Source organism: Antedon bifida, chromosome 7, assembly GCF_963402885.1.
Source record: "Antedon bifida chromosome 7, ecAntBifi1.1, whole genome shotgun sequence".
Taxonomy (NCBI): domain Eukaryota; kingdom Metazoa; phylum Echinodermata; class Crinoidea; order Comatulida; family Antedonidae; genus Antedon; species Antedon bifida.
The window spans coordinates 26021521-26035532 of NC_136232.1; the positions used below are offsets into that span (position 1 = coordinate 26021521).

Here is a 14012-nt window from a genome sequence, read left to right on the forward strand (position 1 = left end):
AAAATAAATAGGAAAATTCCCTACCAACAAAAGTCTAAAACAACAATAATAAGTGAAAAGTGACACTGACTGGAAAGATTAAATGATCATAATCATGATCTCATCATAATCATATTTAATAAATTCAACAAATCATTTGTTTCAGGTCTGAGGTTCAAACCCTGCTACTACAGTGTCTTTCAGCTTTGGCTGTCTCTCAGAAATCTATCAACATAAGGCAATCGCTAGCAGACAGACTGAAACCATTGTGGAATAAAGTGTGGTCCACTGCCTCCTCAGCTGTAAGGTAATTGTATTTGTTCATTTACGTTCTTTACTTCCTTGAAAATCTCTGAAATCATAATCCTGGAAATTCGTCAAAAAGAGGAATTAAGAATTAGAAAATTAACATTTTTGTTTTGGAAGTAATTGTAGCAGAACTAACTAACCCACTAGAGCATTTGGTTGGCAACAATTTTCTAGCTTTCAAAACTGGAATGAGCTTTTGATTTTTTAGTCAACCTATATTTGTTTCTTTCATTTACAGGAGTATATCGCCAAATGATACCCAGTATCAAGCGTATGATCTGTTATGTACACTGTTGACCTATGACCTTGTTACTGTGGATAAAGACCAGTGGAGGTTGTTCATACCTGGTATTACCCAGCCTACGAGGTTAGTAACAATGTTGTTATCTTACACATTTAAGAGCTATTTCTAAAGCCCTGTCTACACTATCAAACTCTATGTGACAAAAGAACATGATGTGCCCATGGACATGATGATGTCATATCACTACCATATTTGGGCATATCATACTTTTTTGATAATTAATAAACGCATTCTTTTCTTGTGGCATAACAACCAAAATATATAGACTTTTTCAACTTTTTTGGAATCATTTTTTTTTTTAAATCACATGCTGTACTGCCAACATTAATATTTACTTTATTATCAGAGAGCTTTTGGTTTGTATGTATTATATAAATATTGTGTTGTGTTTTCACCACTGCAGTGTGTCTGTGAGGTGCTTAGCTATCTGCCTTCAGAAGACCACTATTCCAGAGAACTACCAGTCTCTTGGTCAGTGTTTCTCAGATTCACCATTCCCTCTCAGATGTCAGTTACTGCAGTGGCTCATTAGTGTGCAAGACTCTGATGATGATGGAAGCAGTGACCTTCTCCAGACGACTCTTACCCGGTTAGTTCAAAATTTATTTTTATTTTTTATTTCCCTTTTGATTCAAATTTTTTTGTGCATTATTTTATTTTGTTTATCTTTTTTAATTTATTTAAATTTAATTTTTATTGTGCATGTTTATGTCTTGTCATTTTGTATTTTTGTGAGGGTCCCTGATGATCAGCTTCGGCTGGATAGACCACCCTCGTAAAATATTGTTGAAATAAAAAATAAATCCAACAGCAAATACATGACAGAATGGAAATTAGAATGGGGAACTATTTTTTTATAAACCAATTCTCATTTTAGACTTAGTTAAGGGCACTGTATTGTCTTAGAACTGAGACAGAATTTGAACTGGAATTGGTAGGCAAAAGTTCAATCACCAAGCCAGAGTTTGATAATTAATTAGTAATAAGTATTTTCCTGAATTTAGAGACATTTTGGAGAAACATACACTATTAAATATTTTAAATAACTTTTTTCAATTTTTAGGTGATTCATACTCATTTTTTGTTTAAATTATTATTATGTTTGTTTAAATTATATTTAAAGATGTATTGTCCCTTTGACTAATTCCAAAAAAATAAAAAATAACAGATTTCGAAAAAAGGTGGGTCATTTTGAAGTATCATAATAGTTATTAACTATCACCAAAAATTTGTCGAAAAAAAAATCATTTAACTGAAATACAGACGTTTTTTTGTTAAAAAAAAAACTTTGACTTCCAGTCAAAGTTTTCAATCAAAACATATCCCATAATGAAACGCGCTTGTTTGGGTACTCTGTATACTGCTCTGTATGCATAATCATATAACTTCCTCACGATCTGTGTGAAAATACCTTCTTAACCTTGACGAGTTGTAAACAATCCTAATTAGCATATGCATAATGCGTACTCGTGGTTTGAAATCTTTGTTTACTTTCGCTCGCGACGATTTTCCAGATGAAATGTAATCAAACTAATTTACCTGTTAATTACGTAAACTTGTTGCTTTTGGCTTGAATTTTCGACTTAAAGTGAATAACTTTAATATTACTTTGATATGGCCAATTTAAATTTAGAATATTTTGACTTTCATTTTTTTGTGTTTCAAGGGACAATACATCTTTAATAATTATTTTTATTAAATACATCATTAAATAAAATAAACATTGTTTACTTCTGTTTTGGTTTCAGTGTGTCGGCTTCTTTATTTGCTAAAGTGCTTGTGTCGTTAGTTGAACAGACACCAACAATTGAAACAACCGCACATTCAAGGCCAAGTAGCAACTACTTGGAGGATGCAGCACAGTCATACCTTACATCAGGCTTCATCTTAAAGAAGGAGGAAGAAAAGAAACAAGTTACTAGGCCTAAGGAAATGGACGGCACAAAGAGAATCTATGAGGAGGTATTGGAGATGATGATTGAGAGATTGGATGAGGCTACAAATCAAGTGGTACAGGCTGCAGTAGTACAGGTGAGACTTATAAAACACTTTATAGAAATTGAAATTTTGAAAAACATTGTGTCAACTTGTCACCATGTTGGTTGAAAATACACGCTTAAAATAAAATTTATTCAAAATATAACCTGATAATATTACAGTCGGGATTTGAACCCAGAACTGGGAATTAGTAAGCCAACATTTCAACCAGGTTACAGTGCCACCGTGAAGTACAATTTCAAGTACTTGCGTGTGTTGTTTCTCTGTCTTGTAATTTTATTTGTTATTTACTATTTACAGGATAAAGCTGTAGAGTATGCGTTGCTATTGGCTGTTGTCATTCAGAAGGTGCTAATGCAGTTGCTTAAAGGTCAAATGTTGACCTTCGATAAGTTATCAAATTGCAAACTATGCAAACAGTTTAAGGTAATTTAACATTTAATTCTGTAAATAAATAAACGTAATTAAGTAATGTTTACGTTTACTTATATTCACATAACATAATGATAGAGGTTTTAAAGGTATTTGTAAAGCATCGTGTGAAGAAGGCACATATTTCGTTAAATTAATTTGATAATTGCTCAATTTGTTTGTTTTTTCATAGAAATTACAGCAGAATGCGTGGGAATGTTTGTTACGAATATGCAAAAAGAAAGATTTGCCCATTGATACACAGATTGAATTTGTGTCCAGCGTGTTATCAAGGTGGACACCTTTGTTTGCACTAGAAGAGGAGGAAACAGAAATGCCAACTGATGTAGTGAATGCAGTGACAGAGATAAGTAGAGATGCTGTACCTGCTGCCTTCATCAAACATTTATTTAAAATCACTAATAATGAGGTATTCACAGTATAATCAGTAGATTCTAAAGCACTTTCTAAAACCCTGTCTACACTATCAAACTAGTTTAACAAAAAAGTATGGTGCCTCAAATATGGTAGTGATATGCCCAAATATGGTAGTGATATGACATGTCTATATAAGTGCACATCATATTTTTTGTCACATAAAGTTTGATAATGTAGACAGAGCTTTAAAACAGATTTTTGATAATATAGAGGGTACTTTCTATTGTTGTAGAGCCTCTCTCCGACATATTATATCGTAGTAGTAGAGCCCAGTTTACCCAGCCACAAAATTTGACTAAAGCTCTGTCTACACTATCAAACTAGTTTGGAAAAAAAGTCTGATGTGCCAAAATATGGTAGTGATATACCCAAATATGGTAGTGATATGACATCATCATGTCCATATATGGACACATCACATGTCACATAAAGTTTAATAGTGTAGACAGAGTTTAATGGATAATATTTATTTGCACTTAGATTCTAAACCCACTAAAGCAAAGGAGTCCGTTGGGAGATGTTGAATATGACCCGTTTGATGATGATGCGATGGACATAGACTTGCCAGACTCTAGTGAAAGTTTTGACGATGGATTTGGTGACATTGAATCCGTAAAGAAAGTTCAAGTTGAGGACAGCATACAGGTCAAAGGTCATATACTTACTCTTATTTACACAAACAAGTTTAATGCCTGTAGTTAACTTGTACTTAAAAAATCAGACACTCTTGGACTGGACCAAATTGTCTGATTTTTCAGAAATTGGATTTTAATGCATTTTACAGAAAAGAAATGCTGTTTTTGGTGATTAGTAGAATTAGAAAAAGACTGAATAGTGAATTAAATGAAACTTTGAAATGAAATAATCCAGTTTAATATATGTTGTATAATAATCTTGTATAATATCATCATAAAATCATAAACTTTTATTCAAAAATAAATTCTTTGCAATATTTATTTCTAATTTGTTGTATTTTCAGATCGTCCAAGTATTGTATCCAACCAAAGCCTACTGCCTCGACAACAGCTCTCACTCATGTGTTTACATCTACTGACATCCTACAGTTGTCTGAGGTCATTCAATCCAGATGTCTTGTCTGGAACTTCTTCTAATGTGATGGAAAAACTACTAACATACCTGAATGTTGAGGTTTGTATTGTAACTTGTCTATGAAAACATTTTTATAATAATAACCAATACAGTATACAAATGATGGACAACATTGTTTTAAACAGAACTTATTCAAATTCAAATTTACTCACCTCCCTTAGGAGAAACATATAAAAAGTGTACAATAAAACACATCAAAATGAAGATTCACACGAATCAAAAGATTAATATGGTTTTAATAAGTTAAATAAAGTGTCAAAATCATTGTCGCAGGTTATTCCCCATTAAATTTACCTTAAGATGACCTTGATGACCTTAATTCATTTCCAAATATTTTAATTTCATTTTCATTACAGGATAAATCAACATCATTTGGTTTACAATCTGTAAGTAAAGTTTGTTTTTTATTTTAAATATTACCAATGAACATGTCTTCCTTTTTTTAAACTTATGCTTTGTTAATAACTTTCTTATTTCAGTGTTTTTGTATCATTGAAATCTATTCATCATCTTGCATCCGTCTCAGTGGCTCAACGGCGGACATTTTGTTAAAAACACTAAGGTAACACAAATGTATGTGTTTGTACTCTTGCACCATCTATAACAATGACATGTACATTCAGCTCTCCCAATACCAGACACCCTTGGACTGGGCTATTCATTTAGATATTATGAAAAGTCTGGTATTCTGAATGTATTTTTAATTATGGTAAAACAAAATTTGGAACCATTTTAACATCAAGAAAATTGTGATATTTGGAGAGTTTCCCGTTTTCAGAGAGTCCGGTATTGAGAGAGTTGAGTGATGTGCCCAAATATGGTAGTGATATGGTCAAATATGGTAGTGATATGACATCATCATGTCCATATATGGGCACATCACATTTGTTTGTCACATACAGTTTGATAGTGTAGACAAGGCTTAACACTTCTCACAGATTAAATTATGATAGTAACAATATGTCTTTAATTTCCACTTTGCATGCTGTAGAGAAATGGCATCAAAGCAGCGCAAGAACCATAAAGTATGTGCCAAGATCCTGAAGCAGATACAGCTCCTCTTGAGTCACCTAGCCAATGATGGCAACTCACCAGATGAAATGGACGATGCTAAGACTCTAGCTGTAGAACTCTTGTGCATATTTAGGTAATATGTCTCAGTATCAGTAGATCTTTATTCATTCCACATGGGCCAATTAACAAAAGAAGGAGATGGATTACATCTTCTTACAAATCTTCTTACAAAATAAAGTACAAATTACTACATCAATATAAAATATAAAATGTTTTTTAAAAGTTAATATAATAAAAAGTTAAAATTTTATAAAAATTAAAAATTTATATATATATTCTCATTCTGTGCCGGAATATGTTTTTTTTGCTACGTTCGTAAAGTTAAAATTAAACATTTTTTAAAATTTTATTTCATAGGAGAATCAATGAAAGCAGTATGTACACCCCCGCAGTCAGAATGGAAATTGCCAAATGTGTTAAAACACTAATACAGTTGGATCCTGAAGGTAACTGGTCCGTATGGCAAAAGTCACTTGGCAACAACACTGACAACACTTACAAGTCCGTCATTGCTGATTTCCCAGAATTCCTCTTGGATTCTGACCACACGATTCAGATGCTTCTTGCCGAAGGAGTGCGATAGTAAGTAGCGTTGTGAGTTGTATGTAGCAATCCCAGAATCCTATGGGAGTGCAATAGTAAGTAGCTAGGTGGGTTGTATGTAGCTATCCCAGAATCCTATGGGAGTGCAATAGTAAGTAGCTTGGTGGGTTGTATGTAGCTATCCCAAAATCCTATAGCTGTATTCACTGAATCATTGAAACTGTGAACATGTGAAACCCTTAAATATTTATTAAGCATTGTGTTATGATCTTTTTTTTATCTTATTTGACATCTGTATGTCAATATTTCTTTGCTTTGTAGTCTGTTTCAGTTCCCAGGTGAGGATGCAACATGGCGTATGTTCTCAAAAGATATTCAGAATTCAGCTTTTGACTTAATCTATCAGAAGGCCCAAGAGGCCATGCCCAAACAGGTTTGTCACCAGATTTTACTTTAATAACTGTTAAACTCTGTCTACACTATCAAACTTTATGTGACAACAAAATGTGATGTCATATATTAGTAAAAAGGTTCATCTGGATCACTGTATAGTATTCAAGTAAATTTTCTTTTGGATGATCCAAAGTCAAATAAAAATCGTAAAGCTTACGTTTTTTACTCTAGCTTTCGCTGGTCAACGACGCAGCTTAATCATGAGTGAGTCTCTGTGACTTGGACTTGTTACCATTAGATTTCGTATATGGTATAGCGCCATCTATAGATCGTTCAGGTTTTCCCAAATGGGATTGTCGGGGCCTCCTCTTTAGTAAGTTATTGTACAATTTTGGGAGTTCCAAACCGCCGTCATCTCTGTTCATAGTGTTACCATGTTTTCTTATTTTTATTGATTCTTTTATTTTTCTGTCTTTCCATGAAGATTCCGTGCCTAGTATTTTTACGTTCCAATTTGGTAAGTGAGTGTGAGTGGTCATGTGATCGGTGATAGCTGAGTTATGAACAATTTCTGAAGCTGAATTTCTGGCTGAACGTGTTAGGATCCCTAATGGTACAATGTGAAGTGACATCTGCTTTGTGTTCTTTTATCCTTGTGGATAAGGTTCTAGCTGTTTCTCCTATATATGCTTTTTCGCAGTTGTTGCAATTTACTTGGTATATTACACCAGATTTGTCATCATTTTTTATTTTGTCTTTTGGGTGAACTAAAAGATTTCTTAATTTGTTTTGTGGAGTAAAATAAGTGTTGACATTGTAACTAGATAAGCAGCGTCTAATTCTTTCTGATATTCTTGGTATATATGGTATCCCTATGTTTCCTTTGTTTTTGTTGGTTGTATCTTTTGTTTTTTGTTTGACATTTTGTTTTCCTTTCTCCGATCTTTTTTGGATTATCTTGTCCATGGACCAATTGGGGTACTCGCACCCAACGAGCGCATGTTTGATCTTTTTCATTTCTGTTAGTTTTTCGTCTTTTTTAGTGACAACTTTTTCACATCTGTCAACCAGAGTGTTTACCACACTTAACTTGTGTTCCAATGGATGGCAGGAGTGAAAATTTAAGTATTGGTCTGTGTGGGTCTTTTTTCTGTAAACTGTCGTCGTCAGGTCTCCATTGTTCAGTGTAATTATGATGTCTAAGAAGGGTAATGTATTGTTAGACATATGTTCAGTTGTAAATTTTATGTTACCTGTTTTGTCAATTGTGTTTAAGTGTGAGTTTAGATGTTCCGCTGATCCCTCTGGAATGAGAGCTAATATGTCGTCAACATACCTTTTCCAATATGTTGGCTTCATTCCGTCTGGTGCTGTTTTCAGTGCTTTTTCTTCTAAGTCCTCCAGATACAGATTTGCAACGATCGGGCTGATGGGACTGCCCATGGCAATACCGCCAATCTGTTTATATATTTTTTCCTGGAAGCTGAAATAAGTGGTATTAATTACAAGTGATAGTAAATCTATTATATCTCTGATGACCATGTTTGTGCGTTTTTTCAGTGTTTTATCTTGTGAAAGTCTCCTTTCTACTATTTCTATGGCTTCTTCGGTAGGGGTTTTTGTGAAAAGAGACACTACGTCAAACGAGACAAATGTGTGATTTTCAGGAATGTCAAGCGTGATTAGTTCCTCAACTAGTTGTTTTGAATTGTCGACGTGGTGGCAGGAGGTGCCAACCAACGGAGAGAGGATTTCAGCTAATTTTTTGCCCAAGTTATAGTAAATGGTATTTATGCAATCCACAATAGGTCGTAGTGGAACATCAGGTTTGTGGATTTTGGGTAAACAGTATAACCTTGGTGTGATTTCCTCAGTTGGGAATAAAGTAGCTTTCTCTTTATTGCTAATTTTCTTTTCATCTAGGAGCCGTTTTAATATTTTAACATACTGTGTTTTGTATCTTTTGGTAGGGTTGTGGTTTAAGGCTTGGTATACCTTATCGTCATTGAGCATCCCTTGGACTTTTTGTATGTAATCAGCTTTGTTTAGAATCACTGTTGCCCTCCCAATAAAAGAATCAATAAAAATAAGAAAACATGGTAACACTATGAACAGAGATGACGGCGGTTTGGAACTCCCAAAATTGTACAATAACTTACTAAAGAGGAGGCCCCGACAATCCCATTTGGGAAAACCTGAACGATCTATAGATGGCGCTATACCATATACGAAATCTAATGGTAACAAGTCCAAGTCACAGAGACTCACTCATGATTAAGCTGCGTCGTTGACCAGCGAAAGCTAGAGTAAAAAACGTAAGCTTTACGATTTTTATTTGACTTTGGATCATCCAAAAGAAAATTTACTTGATGTCATATAACTACCATATTTAAGCATATCACTACCATATTTGGGCATATCACACTTTTTTTGTCAAACTAGTTTGATAGTATAGACAGAGCTTTAATGGCTACTGTATGTGGTTACTTTGCCTCTACAAACCTGTCTACAAACTTTCATACAATAAAAATAAAAATAAATAATTATTTTTAAATATATTTTTGACTGACATTGTCAAGGAGCCTGGTGCAAGAGATTGTAGTGATGAGTTTGTCAACAGAAGTTCAGCCTTGCTTCATACGTTGGCTACAATAGCAAAATCAAGTATTGTATGTCAGAAGAAAACAGTGTTTGCTCTTACACAGACCGTCAAACTGAACGGAATTACTACGTCTCATATCAGCAGGGTGAGTAAATAAAAAAACAACTTTTAAGTTAAATCACTTAAGTAAATTGTGGTTTATTATATATTGTGTAATCATATTTGTCACTAATTATGTTTTAATAAGGTAAATAATTATTCATTCGGAAATTCCAATATTTTTTAATATTCAAAACTCCTTTCACTTACATTGTTTTGGTTTTCCAATTGGATTTTTACAAACTAGATATTTTTCACTGCAATTATTAAAATTGTTTCTTCCTCAAGTAGTAGTAAAATTTACCCTTTGATTATTTTTCTGTTGCTATTGATGTTGTCTTCTTTTTTTTGTTACTGTTTGATGATAGTACATTTTGTTAATTTAAAGCTCTGTCTACACTATCAAACTTTATGTGACAAAAAATGTGATGTGCCCATATATGGACATGATGATGTCATATCACTACCATATTTAGGTATATCACACTTTTGTTGTCAAACTAGTTTGATAGTGTAGACAGAGCTTAAAATATAATATTATATTGTAGGTGGTGCACAGTATATCATCCAGCCTCAGTTATCCATCATCATTAGCCTTTTTGCAGTCACATCTTGGTTTCTTGATAAGTCAGTGGCTGGATGTAGGCTATCACATATTTGAGTTTCCTTATCAACTTATTGATTGCAGGACCAAAGCAGAATTCTTCACGTATGTAACTGGGTTATAGTTTTAATATTACATTAATTATAAATAATGATAATATAACATTAATTTATACAGAAATTACAAGATAAATCTGTCCATTATACATAGTTTTATTTTAATTTTTTAATTTAAATAGCTCTCTAAATTAATTATAAAATTCGCAATTTATTACTTTTTTTATGTACAGAAAATACCATCGCACCATCATTCCATATTTGGTCATGTATCGTGACAATTTTGATCATGTTGAAAAGATTGCCAAAGAGATAGGAATGACCACACAGCAACTTATACAAGAAGACTTCCCACAATGCATTGTGCATATCTTGCCGTTGTTTGCTCATGTGCAGGAGGACGAAGCAAATAACATGTCTCATGTGGAAAAGAAAGCACAGGCTACTGCTTCGTTTAAATTGTTGGAAGAAAAATTAGGAAAAAGGGTAAATGTTTTTACTTATAGGCACAAAGATTGTCAAAAGTAGATATAGTATGTATAATGCAAATCGCTTTTGAAGCATCAAATTTGATATTCTTAATTCTTGTATTTATTTTCATTGAACATTTATTTTTTATGAAGGAGATTGATCAACTTATTCAGAGTAACTTGGACACGATTGTAGTCGAGTTGTTGCTGATGCTTTATGACCCTGATCTGAACTCAAGCAGGTAAAACATATGTTTATTTACAACTTGATTATAGATTTCTTCTACTTACTAAAAGTATTCTTTAAACAAGCCTACTAAAAAGATGATTTTGAGATGCAAAACTATTGTTTTCTTTTCTTACTCCAAGTGGCTGTAGCCCAGAGCCTAATCCACCTTACCTTCTAGCCTACACTATCCAGGCTACCTTGGATTATTTAACAGCATGTCATGGAAATTCTCAGAAAACTCTCATATCACTTCTGTCGAGATCACCTGTAAGTAGTAATTGAGGTCTTTTATTATTTTCAGATATATTTTTTTTCTCTTTGTACTATTGCTTATTTATGTATGTTTATGATTGTGTCTGATAAAAGGAAATAAATAAAGAAACAAAGAATTGTAACAATTTAATAAACTCTTAATTTTAATAACCAGGACAGCATTCAAAACATTCTTCTCAACTTACAAGTAAAGCTGCAGCAAAGTCACTGCCACTATGAAAAGCAAAGACTACTGACTTGCTATCGATTCTTTGTGACGCTCCTTCTGAAGGAACTTGATACTGGTCTGGGTGGCGCTTGGGCGTTTGTTCTTCATGATACCATCCACACTCTCCTTCAGATCATATCTGGTTGTCAGGATGACAGCTCTTGTCTGTTGGCAGTTTCTGTCATTCATCAGATTTGCCAAGTTGCTCTTGGATGTTGCCATAAGGTGAGTATTAGGAAGTTAGTGATGACCTATGACCCCAAGGAACAAGTTAATTATTTATTGTGCACATGTTGGACATCACTCAACAATTCCTTGACATAGTTTTGATGGATTCTAGAACAAGATTAGAAAAACAAAACAAAGTTGCACAATATTTATTCGAACAAATTGACAGTGATGGAGAAAGTACTTAATATAAAATGTTTATTTTTTCAGGAGCTTGGAAAGCTTGCAGTGTCTATTGTAAGAGTGCTTATTCCACTAGCAAAACAAGAAAGAAACTTAATCCTTAGCAATCAAGTATGTAACTTTACAACCTTCTAATTTCATAATTATTATTCTTAAGTTAAGTTCTTCTTAATCGGATCTTTCGTCACCTTCTTAGAGTATAGCACACTGGTCTTTTTATGCTACAGCTTTGAAGGATTCATAGTGAAATTTCTAATTTCAAATTCTCTTATATGAATATCTATATTCTAGGCTGTGTTATTAGTAAACCTACTAGTGGTTGAGGGCAGCAAAAAGATATCAGATAGTTTACAGTACGTTGACCCCTTACCAGATGTACCCTGTCTGAACGCTGCTAGGAGTTCATTGGATGTTGCCAAGTATATGGGTTCAAAGTTCAACCTTCTTGAGGTATGCTCAATTATACATGTTGGTTTAATTATTACAAAATTTGCTATAGATTAAAAACTGTAGCTTCATTGGTTAAATCACATTTTTTTTTTTGGTGAAGATATTTTGGACTTATTTTGAGCCTACATTATTTTTGGAACATGCCTCTTACTGATTTACTGATGTTTCAAGTCTTTTGAAGTTCCTGCTTCGGTTGCTTTGCTTACTTCCTTGAGGCGGCTCCAGTTTTCAATTGTTATTTCTTATAATGCTGGTACATTACCATAATAAATCTATTTGCATGTAAAAAGTGATATAAAGTATAATATTTGTTTGTTTCAGGAAATAAATCATTTTCTTGTGTGTGATGGCCAAAACAACAACGTGCCTTCTCTTGAGGGTCTTCAGCTTTTGCATAAAAAATTATCAGAGTGTCGAGATGAAATGAAACTGCTTTTAACAGATAATTTAGGTATGGAGAAAACAATTGCAGCAGAAAAATAAAAACATCAATGCTGGTGATATGGTAACTGAAATAAGACAGATGATTGGCTAGCTATTACATTACTTGGGCTTCTGTCCAAGAATTCTAAAGCTTTGGCTACTATCTCAAACTATATGTGACAAAAAGATGTGATGTGCCCATATAGGGTCATGATGATGTCATATCACTACCATATTTGGGAATATCACTACCATATTTGGACACATCACACTTTTTTTGTCAAACTAGTTTGATAGTGTAGACAGAGCTTAACATTGAAGATGATTATATTGGTATTGTTTTTCTTTTTCAGAGAGCATTGGAAATTTGATTGCAAGTTTAGTGAGTGTATGTAGACGATCTGGTAACCAAGACAATGCTATCAAACAACAGGCTGGTACGTTTTTACATCAATAAATATGAAATGTGATGGGGATTGAAACAATAACATACATTAATCATTAAACAATTATTAACAACTGCCCTAAAACAATGTTTTTGTCAAACAATTTGTATGTAATTTGTTTTTCTAGCCTGTTGTTTAGGAGAGATAGGCCCAGTTGACCTTAGCACCGTGTCACTGAAATCTCGCCAATCAGAAGAGAATAAGAGTTACGCAACGGCTGTTGAAGTTTATGCGGATGAACCACACATGGTTCGTAGATGTACAATAATCCACTTACTAAAGTCTTACCTCACCGATGCATGGTAAGTATACTTTCATCTCATTGAAAAATTGATTTAATAATTTTTTTGGATGAAGACTGCTGTTCTTCTAATAAAAAGTACTTTAAATTAATTTGCCTTTTAGTATTGAGACAAAACAAGCTGCTGTTGAATGTTTAAAGTGTCTCCTAGCAACCCCATCTGGAATTGCCTTCAGAGATGACTACGTGGACAGAAACATTGATCAACTCTTTGTATACTTGCACCCATTCAGACCTAACAAGAAAAAGGTATTTAAATAAAACATTGTTGAATTTTAAAAGTGCTGTTGTGAGACTAAAACCACTTTGCTGGATGCAGGGTCTATGGGCTCAGTGGGGGTGATAGTTTGGTGGAGTTTAGGAGTTATTTAAAAAATTATTGAAGTACTCAAAATCTGATTATCAACCAATCAGAAACAAATGTTCTGCTCAGTGAAACATGTTAAACATCCATTGAAGCATGGCAAATGTTCAGTGATGCATGTTAAATGGCTTTATTGGCCCCCAGATATTTTTGTATTTTATATGTCTTTACAGAAAACTAAGCCCCCTCAACAAGCTAAAAATGATCAAGATTTTAAAGACACCTTGAGTTATGCATCGCTATGGCAACCCGAGTCAACCACTCATGAGGATTGGATTCGTCATTTATCATGTGCGTTAATCGACAGTGGTGCTATCCAGGATGAATTTCTACAACTTGTTAAGCCTGTCTGTAAAGTTAAGGTTTGTAAAGAATTTTGAACTTGTTTTTTTAAGTTACTTTGTGGAAAGCAGATTTCTTGTAAAGCTTTCTCTACACTATCAAAGTATATGGACACGATGATGTCATATCACTACCATATTTGGGCATATTGGTACCGTGTTTGGGCATATCACTA

The 14012-nt window shown here is 33.6% G+C and overlaps 1 protein-coding gene across 1 annotated transcript in view; it reads left to right on the plus strand.

Moving 5' to 3' along the window:
• LOC144849026 (serine-protein kinase ATM-like) overlaps positions 1–14012 on the plus strand; it is a 31027-nt gene that overhangs the window by 5299 nt on the left and 11716 nt on the right. The window contains exons 13-38 of the mRNA XM_078705979.1: positions 146–286; positions 527–655; positions 996–1181; positions 2341–2623; positions 2891–3016; positions 3195–3431; positions 3920–4091; positions 4419–4588; positions 4906–4935; positions 5029–5111; positions 5541–5696; positions 5981–6205; positions 6488–6599; positions 9139–9306; positions 9809–9969; positions 10154–10406; positions 10544–10632; positions 10760–10886; positions 11047–11325; positions 11539–11622; positions 11803–11961; positions 12283–12412; positions 12738–12821; positions 12958–13132; positions 13236–13380; positions 13669–13857. Coding sequence (XP_078562105.1) covers positions 146–286; positions 527–655; positions 996–1181; positions 2341–2623; positions 2891–3016; positions 3195–3431; positions 3920–4091; positions 4419–4588; positions 4906–4935; positions 5029–5111; positions 5541–5696; positions 5981–6205; positions 6488–6599; positions 9139–9306; positions 9809–9969; positions 10154–10406; positions 10544–10632; positions 10760–10886; positions 11047–11325; positions 11539–11622; positions 11803–11961; positions 12283–12412; positions 12738–12821; positions 12958–13132; positions 13236–13380; positions 13669–13857 — 4093 coding nt within the window. The remainder of the gene's footprint in view (positions 1–145; positions 287–526; positions 656–995; positions 1182–2340; positions 2624–2890; positions 3017–3194; positions 3432–3919; positions 4092–4418; positions 4589–4905; positions 4936–5028; positions 5112–5540; positions 5697–5980; positions 6206–6487; positions 6600–9138; positions 9307–9808; positions 9970–10153; positions 10407–10543; positions 10633–10759; positions 10887–11046; positions 11326–11538; positions 11623–11802; positions 11962–12282; positions 12413–12737; positions 12822–12957; positions 13133–13235; positions 13381–13668; positions 13858–14012) is intronic.